The 14,476-nt window shown below is 40.7% G+C and overlaps 1 protein-coding gene across 5 annotated transcripts in view; it reads left to right on the forward strand.

The window, feature by feature from the left end:
- The window catches only part of znf827 (zinc finger protein 827), a 77,632-nt gene extending 66,374 nt beyond the window's left edge, over positions 1 to 11,258 (forward strand). For 2 of the 5 annotated variants that reach the window (XM_057327995.1, XM_057327996.1), the window contains exons 11-13: positions 1,014 to 1,211; positions 1,471 to 1,648; positions 5,331 to 11,258. In XM_057327995.1, coding sequence (XP_057183978.1) covers positions 1,014 to 1,211; positions 1,471 to 1,648; positions 5,331 to 6,201 — 1,247 coding nt within the window. In that variant the 3' untranslated portion in view covers positions 6,202 to 11,258. Of the gene's footprint in view, positions 1 to 1,013; positions 1,212 to 1,470; positions 1,649 to 4,967; positions 5,019 to 5,330 lie in introns of all 5 variants that reach the window. The other 3 variants (XM_057327999.1, XM_057327998.1, XM_057327997.1) reach the window with 3 other exon arrangements.
- Positions 11,259 to 14,476: the final 3,218 nt, after the last annotated feature.

Here is a 14,476-nt window from a genome sequence, read left to right on the forward strand (position 1 = left end):
TGCGCCACTTGTGTTCCGACTAAGCCTGTGACCCCTTTCCTCAAGACACTGAGCTCTCAGAGTGAGAGCAAAAGAACAAGTTGGTTTGTCAGCCGCGATTTAGCGCCCTACCAAAGACACCTTGCTACAGATTGGTTGCCCTCAGGTCAACGCCTACCAGCTCGCACTTCTTTGTCTTCTGCACGGGAAGCTGCGGCCATCACCAAGGGGTGCCTGCTTGGCAGCTGTTGTTTCCATCAGAAATGCTTTGCAGTGTACTGCAGGTGTTCGGCTAAACCCGAACACAAATTCATCCTGAACATCCGCCGCCCATAGGAGCCTAATAGAGGGCGTGGAGTTCACTGGCGGAGATAAAGCCGTCTCCTGAAATGGAGTTCACGAGACGCACAGCGCATCTGTATTCAAAGATGTCATTGCAGCTGACAAAAGATTAAACATGACTGCCTTCTCTGTATTCCGCGCACATGCTTTGAAAGGAACAGAAGTCTTAACGTGAGCAAAGCGTGCACGTGAGCTGGCATCGGCCATTTCGCGAGCTTCTGGAGACCTAGGGGAGAGCCATGGCCTGAGATTCTCCCGCCATCTTAGCTGTGGCGGGCCTGACCTAGGCAGCCCCCCTCCCCTGCCGCTCTCAGGAACAGTGTAGATCAATAAGAGCGCAGGCTCGAGTGTTCTGGCTGCTTGGATACAGAAGTCAGGCTAAACCCACAAGAGTGCCTCTTAGGAAAGAGAGCCCGCCTCCCGACTTTTAAGGCTTAATACCACACCGCTCTAGGCATGCATATTCCAGTCTAGCTAACTGGGTGGATTTCGATCAATCGCAGGATTTTTATGCTTTTTGCTTCACTCATTACCGAATTCGTTATCAAACCTTCAGTGTTGAAAGATGCTCCTATCCATTTCTCGGCTGGCTTAAGCTAAGCCCAAGTCTTTGATTTCGTCATGTCATTCAAATACGTGGTTTATCTTTTATTCGGGAAGTGACCCTTGTTCTTTTCTTTTCATACACGTAGGTCTCAATTCCAGAAGCCCTCTCAGTGAGACCAAGAGCACTTCCTCCTCTTTGTCGGCTCTCAGTGACTCCCTAAACAGCTCTGAAGGTGGGGATGTTGCACAAAGTAACGAAGAACTGAAAAGCCTTTTGGCTCTGCCTTCTTCTGCAGGCAGCCAATCAAGCTCAGGCACAGGAACAGATGAAAAGGCAGAGAAAGGTAAGGCCCACTTTTATGGGTAATAAATTGAACTTTTAACTTATAACCTAGTAAAGGTGCATTTAGTAAGATCTCATGACCAGCTGATTATTATTTACTTTATCTCTGTAACACTTTATTGAACATTTCATCAACCTAAATAGAACTGTTGCACCTATGAGTTTGCAATTATTCCAAAAGAAATGGTTCATTCAGTACATAAGATCATATTAGGTGTTTAACGGCATGTTGATTCTCTCTTTCTGACCCGACCCTGAAGGTTTTGAATGCGTTTTCTGCAACTTTGTGTGTAAAACTCGGGCCATGTACGAGCGGCATCTACAGATCCACCTGATAACGCGCATGTTCGAGTGCGACATCTGCCACAAGTTCATGAAGACACCCGAGCAGCTCCTGGAGCACAAGAAGTGCCACACTGTCCCCGCTGGAGGGCTCAAGTAAGGAAAGCAAGTACAGCATGTGCCCCCACCCCCTGGTACCTCACGAAACCCCCTCCTTACCTTAAGTTTCCACCCCGATGCTTGACAAAACCCTGGCCCCACCTTCCCTCAGTCCCCATCCCGTTACCTCTCAAAACCCCACCTTACCTCAGTCCCCATCCCCTCAGTCAGTCCCAGTTTTAGACAGGATCTATCCAGGAGCACTGTTTGAGGATCAGGCTGGATTCACAGATGATAGTAGCAGAGTTCATCGAGCAGTGCTTCAGGGTAACATCTCTGCGGAGTCACACAGAAGCATGTTATAAACAGAAAGTTCCTGAATGTGTCTAAAACAAATGACAGGGGTCAACAATTATAGATTATTTGATCCAGTCTGGCTGCCAGTATTTTCACTTCTTAAACGGCACTAATACAATGCTTAATACTGTAAATTTAGTAGGCTTTGTTCAGACTGTCACCCAAATCTGATTTTTGTGCATATCCGATTGGAATCTAATTTAAATGATTGATTGTCCACATTGTGTATGGCAACTGTTCAGATCCGATTTGAGTGTCCCGTTGTGCCCTCTCGTTTTTTGCAATATCTGATTTGGTTTCTATGCCAATGGCGTTGCATTGACAGGGAGTGTTAAACTTCATGCTTCGCTGTGCAGACCAACCGGTGTATGACATCGCAGTACCGCGAGAACGATTCCACAGCACACTGCTCTGTGTTTCTCTCGCAGTATGGTGATGTCATACGCTGATCAGTCAGAACAGCGCTGTGTAGTGTTGATCACAGTTAATGTTTCTTACAATATGACGACGTGTAGCCGCTGCGCTGGATTACTATGTCTAATGAACCTGCTGCTGAAGCGTATGAGGCTTGTATACGTGGGTTTATCCAGTGCTTCCGTCTCCTCCAGCAGACAGACAACAACACAGCAACCTTTTATCTGAGACGTCTGTGGTTTTAACGTGGTGCTTCACGTGGCGCAAAAACGTACCTTAAGCCAAAAGCTACTCATATCCGACCTGAGCGTTCAGTCTGAAACGGATTTCCAGAAATGCGATTTGAATAGGATTTCAAACCACATATGAATGTAGCTCGAAACAGATTTGTAAAAATCGGATTTTGTGTGATTCACACTTGCTAAATGTGATCGGATTTCAATCGGATTTGCACAAAAATTTGAACCGACAGTCTGAACATAGTCTTAGACAACTGACCAATGTAAGGTTTGTGCCACAGCTGCCTTGCACTATTACCAAAATAATATTTTTATGTTTCTTTAATGGTTAATCCACCAGTATGTGTAAGCTCTTTAGTCACAGTTGTATTTCTAATGCTAAAATATAATTGTAGTTATCAGTGAATTTTTTTATTTACTGTTTTACAAGAAAAGCAGAAAAAATATTAAAGCAATTGATTTTTTTCATTCAGATTCCCAATTGCAGTTATTTACTTGCAGACCTTAATGGAAAAATAAGTTTTAATAATATTTTTTTTCTAACTTCTGAGAAAAGATTCTGGGTATTAAACATAAATAAAGACTAATTAGTTGTTTCAGTTTGTTATTTGCCTAATAAACGACAAAACATTTTTAGTTTTAAACAAGTTTCTGCCACTTTGCAGCTGACGAGGCAAATTCTAGAGGCAAAAGCACCTAAATCACAGGCACTTTCAGGAACCAGCCCCCTCCCTTCCAAAGTCTGTGGTAGACATTACTGCAAAAGGTCTGGTCCCGCATGCGAAAATATAGCTGAAGAAATCACAACAAGCCAGTCAGTGTTTGTCCATCTGTTGAGCAGCTCCACTGCCAAGACCATTAGGCTACAGTTCACACTGTTCTTTCTCAGCCTGTCATAACCGCCACCACAGTTACAACAACACATTTAGACATCATGAATAACCATCTCAAGGCAAATAGACACCCTATTACCAAGCACTTACAAGACATACTGACTCCCCATCCCCTCCAAAAATCGATATCTGAACGAGGACAAAGTCCGGTCCTTTTCTATATTTTCTGTTGTATTTGTCTAGTTGTTTGACATACATAATTCATGTCTTAAGGTCATGTATTTCAGATTTCATTGCTTCATCTTGTCATTTATGGCTATGCTTTCCCATGCTAGACACATTTGGCAGCTTATAGTTATCACTCATTAGAGCGCTTAGCCATTACAAGCCACAAGTAAAGAGGGACAAAGATATTCTAGATTAGTAAAATCCTGGAGTGATAGACATTGTCTTAAGATATTTCCCTAAATGTTTAAAACTGCATAGCGACTTAAAAGACTAAATGCTTTTACTCACAACCACTGTTACCTTAAAATCACAATGTCATTTGTGTTTGTAAGTTTTTTTCAAGCGAATCAGCATATTATCTAAAAGTTTATTATTCTCTTTATTTGTCATCTTCAGACCAACAAAAATTTAAACAATATAATTTTGTTGTCTGCATATATTTAGGCACAAAGTGCATATTGGTCAGTATCTTGGATGGTGGACGTATTTGCTGTAAATTCGTATATTTTGAATTTGTATTAGTTCAGTGACTCTAGGGTTTAAGTGTGTGTGTGGTCGGCATTAATATAACACTATATGTATAGCAGCTGACTTCTTACAAATCACTGCATGTTTTTTTTTCACAGACTATTTCTCTCGCAGCAGGATTCCAGTAGGCTGAACTAATGTCTGCTTATGAATAATCCATACAAGGTGTCACAGTTTGGTACTTGACTGTATATTTTTGTATATAAATACACTAGTACCTAAGAGTCATTATTTTAGACAGTATAGTCTTGGAGGAGTCTGACAGTTTTATACAATTTACAGAATTACATTTTTTATGTTTAAAGATAAGAATGTGGAATGCAAATACAGAGAATTACAAAGCGCAGCAAAGATGGATCCATCTCACTGGAAAATGTTATAGCTCAGAGGTTGCTCTTTCATAGCACTCCTAAAGACTTTGGAGTAACATAACCAAGCTCAGTCCTGCTTTGTTTCACTTTTACTTTAAAATCATTTAACTTACATGGCATTCAAAACTTATTCTCTGCTCTTAGTCAAACCCCAGAGTCGTTGCACAATACAAATTCAAGTATGAATGCAAGCAGAATAAACTACGTGCAATCCAAGTACTGACCAAATACATTTGGAGCTCACTGTAAATACTGTAGATGAAGCATTGTAAGAGAAAAGTTTGCTATATTATAGCTGCCCAGCTGCTTTTGTAGTCAGGGTGAGAGAGTATGACTGCTCTAGTTCAGTGTTGAGGTAGAGAGGCGCCCTTCACAGTGTGCTTTCTGAGGTCATTCTGTTCTGCAGGGTTTGTGAAGCGCTTTGGGGCCCTGAGCAGATGAAAGGTGCTATTTAAATGTAAGTGCCACTCATTTATTCATTTACCTTCATCTGATTCCCGTTCCAACCTGTACGAAACCACACTGCCATACAAACATTCACATTGTCATGCACCCTTTCACGTGTATCAGAGTACACACAGACTGTAGCTTTTAGTCACAACAGAGGGTAAGACACAGTAAATGCATCTGTCATCCTTCCCTATGTCCATTCTGTGTGTTCTTCATCTCATTACAGAGAACAGTGTGTGTGTTCTTGTTTGAGAGGTGCATTATTAAATGTCTCCACCTCTTGTGTCCTACACCCTGCTCCTCCTGTCTCTTTGACCAGGTGCCCTCTCTGCATCTACTCCACCAACAGGCCAGCCGCTATGGAGGGCCACCTGAAGACGCACTACAAGATGGAGTACCGCTGCCGTATCTGCCAAGCCGTGTGGGCCAATCAGGCAGAGCTGGAAAGGCACACGCGCGCTCACCGCCTGGGAAACCACTACAAGTGTGAGCAGTGCGGCTATCTCTCCAAAACGGCCAACAAGCTCATCGAGCACGTGCGCGTGCACACCGGCGAGCGGCCTTTCCACTGCGACCGCTGCAGCTACAGCTGCAAACGCAAGGACAATCTCAACCTCCACAAACGGCTCAAACACGCGCCGAGACAGACCTTCGGCTGCGGCCAGTGCCCGTTCACCACCACCCACCCGTTCGTCTACAGCCGACATGTTAAAAAGCACCAGGGCGGAGAGGGAAGCGCGGAGGAAGGCGAGGGCCAGCCAGGTACGCCGTGCCCAGGCCATTCTGAGAGGGGTGGGAGCAGCTGCGAGAGTGGGGACAGCGGGACCACTAGCCCGCTGATGATCCTGTCCGCCTCTCAAGCCTTGCAGTCTGTCGCCCTTTCCATCACCAGCAAGCAGCAGGACGGCACACCAAGCCCACGCTACCTCTCGGCCAACGGCACTTTCTCCACGCTGGCGGCTCGCTACTTCGAGCAGTACAGGAACTGTGACCTGGCTCATCTCATCCCCCTCACCACTCTCTTCAAGGCCCGACGCTTCACATTCCACAGCCCCTCCCCTTCAAACTCATCACCTCCCTTCTCCAGATTCCGGTCCGACTCGTCTCCGCAGTCCCCACCTTCTCCCACATCGCTCAAACACTCCTTCCTGGCCTACCTGGGACTGACAGAGAGAGCTAAGGCCATTTGACTTTAGCGGTTACCCTTCCCTTTCCCTCATATAGTAAATCACAGATGCCACTAACTGTTCCATAGGCGGGCTGAAATGCTGCCCAAAAGGTAGAAATGATAGTAAGACATTAATTTATCAGTGGAAAAGCTATACATCCTCCAGGCATTTCTATCAGACCTTTTTTTTGTTTGTTCTATCGATACAAATATTGCTCTTTTTTTAAGAGGTCTTATAACAATTGTGAATGACCCAGAATCAAAATAATAGCGCTTTACCTATTGAAGTTTTGTATTGGTTTTGATGGGAGAAAGCAAACAACAAACATATAAGCTTGCAAGCGATAAGCTTTTCTTTTGTATGCAGCATGTTCGCTATGCGTTGCGATTGTTTTTCGAAGTCATATTAGGGGCTCGGTATGAAATATATACAGTATGGCACGACAAAACCAACAAGTCTCGTTTCCAAAGCTAAGCCTCAGACCATGCACTTGTTAATTTATCAAACTGTACATAGTTTTGTAGTCTTTATTTTCTCCTTCCCCAATGCCTGTTGGCATTGACTGGTTTTGCCAAATGGTGAGACCATTGGCAGAACATTGACCTTGCCTCAACAACAAGCATACGGCCCTTTATGAAATCTACGGGGCACAGCTGATGGCATTTCTTAATACAAGCCATTTGGGGCATGCTAATGTCAAAAGCAATCATTACCACTTCCCTAGTGGCCGTCAGCACATTATGCAGCCTCGAACCCTTCACTGTCCTCATCGTACTACTGGTCACCACAGATTGTGCCATAGCTGCCCGTAGGCATGAGATGAGTGACCAGTCAAGAGCCCCGTGCATAGCTATGGTATGTAATCACACTTGTACGTTTAACAAGATGGTGACAGAATAATGGGTTTTCCCCCAAAACCTGTCACAAAGGCCGATTCAATGGTGCTTTTTGGAGCTTTTTTGTAATTTTGTGTGTAAAAAATTGTTCCAAAATGACTTGAATGAATGTACTTTTTGTTGGTTAATGTTAAAGTGATACAAAGGTATAGCTGGGCTGCGGCGAGAGAGAACATGGAAAAACATTGGTATCTCGGTGGCCTTCTGTGTCTTAAACATTTTGTTCTGTTATTTTTTATTATTATTTTGAAAGAGCCTTTGAAATGTAAAATACAAATATGTATAGAAAAATATATATCCTGTACTAACAAACTATTATGAGAACCCCATTGGAAAATGGCTTTCAAGTGCAATGTGGAGGCAGCCATTATAAGAGAAGGAATTGTGGAAGCATGGCTTTCCATAAGCGGGCAAACATGGTACCATAGATCTATGTTCCCCTTTTGATTTCTTTTTGTTTGTTTGTTTTAATTGCACTTAATATTTTATAAGTTTTAAACAATAGCACTTAAACCCAATATAAAATGTTGTCAATGCCAATTAGTTCAACCATTTCATCAGACAACCTTAATGTTACGTTTTTTTATCAGTGTCTGCCACGGTAGTTAAAAAAATGAATTCAAAACCTCTTCATGTAGGTATTTGCCAAACAGCAGTGATTGACTGCCCTGTTAAAATGGATAGTATGACGTTTAATTCAGACAGCTTAGGTCAAAACCCCCCTGGGCACCAAAGTGCCAGGCTAAATTTTTAACAGCAGTTTTGCACAGTGCTGTAAAAGTTGCACTTTTTTAACAAAGTATCAGAACGCATATATTTAATGCACTCAGAGGCTGTATTGTCCATAATGTGGGCAAGCTTGGAATAAAAAATATCCCCTAAGAAATGTACTTTCAAAGACTAGTCCAAAATACATGAGCAGTAACAAATTGATGTTTGCTTAGCACTTTTGCATAGTTACCAGCTAGACGGATATATTTTAAGAATATAAAAAACATTGTTACTTAGTAAGTGCAAAATGAGTAACATAGCATGTGTGTGGTCTAGACTGGTGGTTCTGAACCTCAGGCCCACAGCTTGATATAATCAGAACATTTTCATTATAAAAATAACCAACCACCAAGTAAAAATCTTGACTTTAAATTGTTTAAGCTTATGCTTGTTTTGTCCTGCTTTAAATAATTAGGTCGTCTTCAGGTTTGAAAGTTGAGAAATACTGGTCTAGACTAGAGGCCAAATATCAGCCATTATGAGTCTATGGCTAGTCTAGATATATATCTATCTATTCACTATGTCATGAAAAACATGCAAAGCTCAAGGATTTGGACACAGTCAATTCCAAAAAGACTGTTTGTTGAAGATAAATGTTTTTAAACGAAACTGTAGATTAAACAAAACAGAATCCAGTCAATAATTTGAACTCAACTGAATCATATGCACGCAGTGCTTTTCAACCTCATTTACACATGGACATCAGTTCAAAACATTGCCCATTTCTTTTCAAAAGAAAAGTATACAGCATAAATTGTGAAGATTAACCTTGACTTGCCAAAAGATCTTTCTTGGCAAAAAAAACTCTACACCCGTAACTTGCCCAGTGAGAGGATTTGAATGACAATATTTGTATTCAAGGCCAGTTGAAACGCAGGTTAGAAGTAGAGCCATAAAAGATGAGTTACAGTTTCCTTGCTCTACATGATATCCTTGTTTTATACTTCTATGTTTTGCTATCACCATATCGTTTTGTTTTCTTCATGTAAATGCCCAGCATGCGTTCTAGTGCTATGTTGTATTTTGAGTGGAGCTTCTTTGCTTGTTTATAAAGCTCCTGCCCGTTATCTTTTACGCTCCAGTGCCACTTGGTGGAAAGGAGTGGCCCGAGAGCCTGAGATGAAGTAAAACTGATTCTCAGGACCAATTGTGATAGAATGAATACAAATGGAATGTCCAATGGGCATCATCCTTCTGTCCGTCTGCCTTGGAACACCATGTTGTCATGTTGAAAAACGTGGCTGCTGCTCGATCAAGCTCAGTTTTGTGGGCACGAGGAGCGCGACAGAGACAGCTCTCTGTTCCAATACCAGTATTTATAAATACTTGGCGTTCTGTTTGCCTAATTGCAAAAAGCAGTGATTTTTGTTTTAGCGTCACTGCGTCACGCAGGATTGACTACCTTTTAGCACTTCAAAAGACGCATGAAATTGCTCTTGATCTCTAGTTTGTAGCACTTACGTTATTTTGGTCGGGAAAAAAAAGACCAACTCGTTTTGCATTTAGCTTTGCGGGTTCCTCTGCACAATATGTTTGCTTTATCTCTTGCTGTACTCTACGACTCAATAAGGCTCAAATATCGTTTTGTTTCTTATTTGGCACCCAGTAAACTTGTTATGTGCTGTATAAAGCTTTTTTGTTACTTTATTCTTAAGGCTGTACAGGGTTGTTTGTGACAATAACTGGTAATTAGATCATTTGTACTTTTTATTTTGTTTTGTATTTTGGTTTTCTTGGTTTCGCATTTCTTTTTGTTGAAATTGCCAGTTCTTAATGTAACAGGATTTGAAAGTAAAGCTTACATCACATATTACCCTAATGGTCTTGTTGTCCATTTTATCAGATTATGTTTTTCTTTGATGTCTTGAACTTTTATAACGTGCATTTGATTTATTTAGGAGAAGAACAGCCTCATAGTTATCATGATAAGAATATGGTAAAGTGTCTCAACTAGGTTAGATGGGATTTGCCATGTTGATCAGAAAATGGCACTAGAGCTAAACTGCCCTTGTTTAATAATTTCAATCTTGCATTTAAAAAAATATTTAACCCCTTACTGGTCCACACTATCTCAACCCTTCAGAATTGTTTTGGAAAATCCAGAAATCACGTTTTAGAACCCAAATCCTCCCTGACTTTAAGAGTCATGAGTCTAAATCTACTTTGGCATTTAAACAAGAAATTTGCCTAAAAAAAGAGAAGCTCATACACACCTCAGCTTTGCCTTAAGCAGTCCCATGAGTGCTGGAGCGCTCCGTCCAAGCCAAAGGTTGGTCCTGCCTAATGAAAACAGATGAAGCAGAGATAAAGTGTTTGCCGACATTAAGGGCACCATTCATCACTGTTAGCCCTGGAGCTATGGAGCACCTTGGACGGGATCACTCCCTCTCAGGCTCGTTTCATAATGCCGATGGAGGCATGCGGTCTGTGTAGATTCCCTCCCCTGCATTCACATGTACAGCATGAGATTTGATTCATTATTTATAAGTCTCTCCCATGAGATTCAGTTAAGGTTTGGATTTATTTTGTTGAATTGATAGAGGAAATTTTGAAAGAGTGATCTGAAAACATCTGCATATGACAAACTAAATGAGTTGGATAAATAAGTTTTAAAAAATCTTGAGGGTTTGGGTGACTTATTCTTTATCTTTATTTTTAACGGTAAAATCAAAATTATGGCACTGTTAATATGTTGCTGCAATTTTATAATTACATTTTTTTACTATCACTTTTTTTAAATGATGAGAAACATTTCCAAACTCTTGAATGGTAGTATACATACCATGTCATGGTATTGATTTACTAAAGTGCGGGTGTGATGGTAATGACATTTATACTTTTTAGAGGAATAGTTGGGCTTGCTAACAAATTAGCTGACAGTTAATTAAACTGATTTTAATGTATTTATGAAATGATTAATTTGGTAACGACACTACTCCTACATTATGATTGAGTATTAATTTTATTCTCTATAATGCAATGATTTTATTCACAGGAGTTTTGGGGACACTGATGGGTTATATGATATGTTAGTATAAAATAAATAATTTTTGTACTTTGTTAATGGGCAATTCCATGCAAATGTCAACCTTATGATGAAAAATCTATTTTTTACCAAAGGTTTTCACCTTACTGTCAATATTAATACCCATGAGTATAGTTTTTCATAGTCAGGTAAGTGAATTGTCACATCCATAAGGCATATTCCTTATAAGCACATATAACTTAAACTATTTTGTTCTATAAAGTGTCATCCCTTGTCCATTTGTTTGGTATTATCGCTTCTGGTTAGTACATTTTAATTCACAGAAATACTACGTTTTAAAATGTATTTTAAGTTTTCACTGAAAATGTCACATCCATTATGCTGGAATTGCCCACTTTGTTGTATGTAACGTTGCAACATAAGCAATTAAAGACAACTAAGTTTAAAACAATTGTACCCTTGTTGTATGAAAAGCATTTTCTCTTTACAGTCAGGAGACAAGAAGCTATTCCAACTGAAGATTCACCTGTAGATACAAAGGTGCAAGTACTATGACCTAAAACATGTTTCTATTAAGTGCACTGATATACTGTGATATTTTCCGCATCCCTGAGCTGAAAACACCATACAGGCAACATCAAACATTTGCTCACATGTTTAGGAGCCCGGTTACGGAAATGACAGGTTACTGTATTAACATGAACGTTGAGCCGAGGTTGGATACATGTCTATGTCTGGAGGATGTCGCCTTCGAGGAGATTTCAGTCCTCGGGAAGACAGCGCCATGCTGGAGCTTTGTGCTGCTAGATTGGCTCTGGCTTTAATGAATCCTCTCCATGTTCTGTCGCATCTTAATTAACATCAAAGCAGGGCTGGAGGCAGGGCGGCGAGAGCCTCTGCTCAGCTTGACCTCTGCTGGAAAGGGAAAGTTGATTAAGTGGATCTCCTAGGTGATGAGGTCACACACTGTATCTCTCTGCCAAATACTGGCTAATTTAGTCATATAGATGCTCAAATACAGCAATCACTTTATTTTGAGGCTGTATCTATGTCTCTCGATGAGCAGAGCGGGTAAAAAAGCAGCACGCGATCAAATGTAAGCAGAGTTGTGTAATCCTCTCAAATAACTGCGTAATAGGGTCAAGGATTAATATCTTTCAAATGTACCGTTGGAACTGCAGATGTATCTAGTTTGGAACACAAGAGGGTTTTTTTCAACTCGGCTTCGCTTGGAGCCTGTCTATGCTGAGGCGACCTCTCGACACAGGCGTGTGAAAGTTGGCGGCAGGCAATCGATAGGCTGTTGGCTTTTTTGTTTGTAGGTTCAAGCCGGCCTTGGCTTTATTACAGCCGGGTTCGAGTCACGAGGGAGAACTTTGGATGCTGCAAAAGTCTGAGTGAGAGGAGCTCCCTCCTGTTTGCCAAAAGTGTAATCCCACTGTGACCTCACACAACCCTGCCTCCAGAGGAAAAGCTGCTTAGAGGAGTGTCTGTCTACAGGAAGACCCCCTTCCACCGCCTCTCTTTTTTCATCCTCGATGCCACTGCCTCACTCTGTCTCTCTCACCTCTTCTACCTTCTCTCCCAGAGTTGTTTCAGCTTCAATATTTCCCAGGCTCCCTCTCTTCACCTCTGTCAAATGGCTGGATCCTAGGGCGTTAGGGAGCCTGCAGCAAGCGAAGTGAAGAAGGATTCCTGTGCAAGCCGGGGATGAGAAAACTAACCGTGAAAGCAGAGGGTGTGGAAAGACATGACTGTGTCAAGGCAAAACTGGTCAAAGGAAAAAATCTCCAGCTCTGGATTTCATTAACATGACTTTGATTTCGCAGATATAGGAAGATTGATCCAAGATTGAACTGAAGATGAAAAATGTTGCAGCTGATGTCAATTATAGAAAACAGGCTTCATTCCAGGGTCAGTGCTTTGTTTATTAATGAAACGCAAAAGGTTACGATGTTTTATTTCTTGCTCTCTAATGGTGACCACAGAGACCAGAGTATGATCCCACTCCTCAGATAAGACTGGGAGCCACACGAGAGCTCAGCGGGAAGCCTGACAATCTGGAGGCGCGACAGGGGATGCTCACTAGGATGATTACACAAGAGTCATTGGCAAGCCGGCCTCTCCAGACAAGGGTGGTTTACGAGATGGGAGTGTTTGTCTAGTGACTGGAACACAATTAAACTTCATCTGTCTGATAGTGTAAAGTTTTTTCTTAATAATGCTACTGTTCAGATGGTTGGTTACCATGGCAGCAGCTAAGCATATAAATACAGGCTCTCTAAAGGTTTTTCAAAATGTGTATGTGACATGGAAATTTATAACAAACAAAATGAAAATTAATATGGCATTTTTCACACAACCCAGACAGACTAGTGTAAACTCAATTAATCGTGCTGATTTAAATGAATATTTTGAAGATAAGTGGTGTAAACATTTCAAGAACAATAAGTGGCAGCACCACCTTTTATCTGAAATGCATCTATGAGCCTAAAAACACACTCTAAAAAGTGTTATTTTCAACCCAGCGTTGGGTCAAAAAGGGGCAAACCCAACCATCGGGTTTTACATTAAACTACACTGTAAAAAACAACTTTAAAACTTACTTTAAACAGCTTCATTAAATTTAAATTAAATCAATTTAATTGATTTAGTTGAATCAAATTAGCTTTACGAGACAATTAAACTTAAATTATTTTGAATTGACTTCTAAAAATCTAGTTGTATTTTACAACTTTAAGGCAGCTGAAATGAGTGAATTGTTTCAACCCAAAATGCTGGGTTGTTTTAACCCATTGTTAGGTCAAATATAAGTATTTTCTGGGTTAAGTTAAAGTCTGGGTAAACCAATATTAAATATGTGTTCTGAGTGTGTCATACCATTAAACATGTGTTAACCAAATTTGAATGTCAAAAAACCCGCCAAGTAAATAAAGTTACCAAAATCTTGAAAAAATGTGCAGTACTCTCTGCTCTCAAACGCTGTGTTTGTCTCTTTTTGACCCAACGCTGTTTAGAAAATAACCCAGCATTATTCAGAGAGAAGATGGAACTTCATTATAATAACAGGAATTGACTTCTTCCTCTCTTTAAACTGCACATTAAAATTACACTTACAAGATAGCATGGTAAATCTTACAGCAAGATAAGAACGCAGGTAAAGTACAATTTAAAGTTTCTACAGATATGAGAAGCTATACAATCACACTCCAAAATATGTTGGATTGTTGCATGAAGACCATTTTTATCACGCATTTGCCCATATAGCAGATAATGCCAGGCCATTAGTTTTAAGTAATGCAATTAACTTTGTGACACTGGTTTATCTCACACAGCAGGCCGCATGCTAGCAGCTGGGTATTAGAGAAAGCAAGAAATCTTTGAAATTTCTACTATTTTTTTTCCTTTACTATTGGTTTTGCTTTATTATATGATCCTTTGTGCAAGAAGTTAGCAGGATCTTGTCCACATTCTGTTTGAAATGTTTTCATAAAGTTCACACTGCCTGGAACATAAGAACATAACATTTATCTCGCCACTTTCACAAGCTTCATCATATGAATATGGACTGCTTTCATCATATGAATATGGACTGCTTTTATTGATTCAAAGGTAAAGCTAATTAACCTTCAGATGAGTTTTC

Source organism: Triplophysa rosa, unplaced genomic scaffold, assembly GCF_024868665.1.
Source record: "Triplophysa rosa unplaced genomic scaffold, Trosa_1v2 scaffold34_ERROPOS727490, whole genome shotgun sequence".
NCBI lineage: Eukaryota > Metazoa > Chordata > Actinopteri > Cypriniformes > Nemacheilidae > Triplophysa > Triplophysa rosa.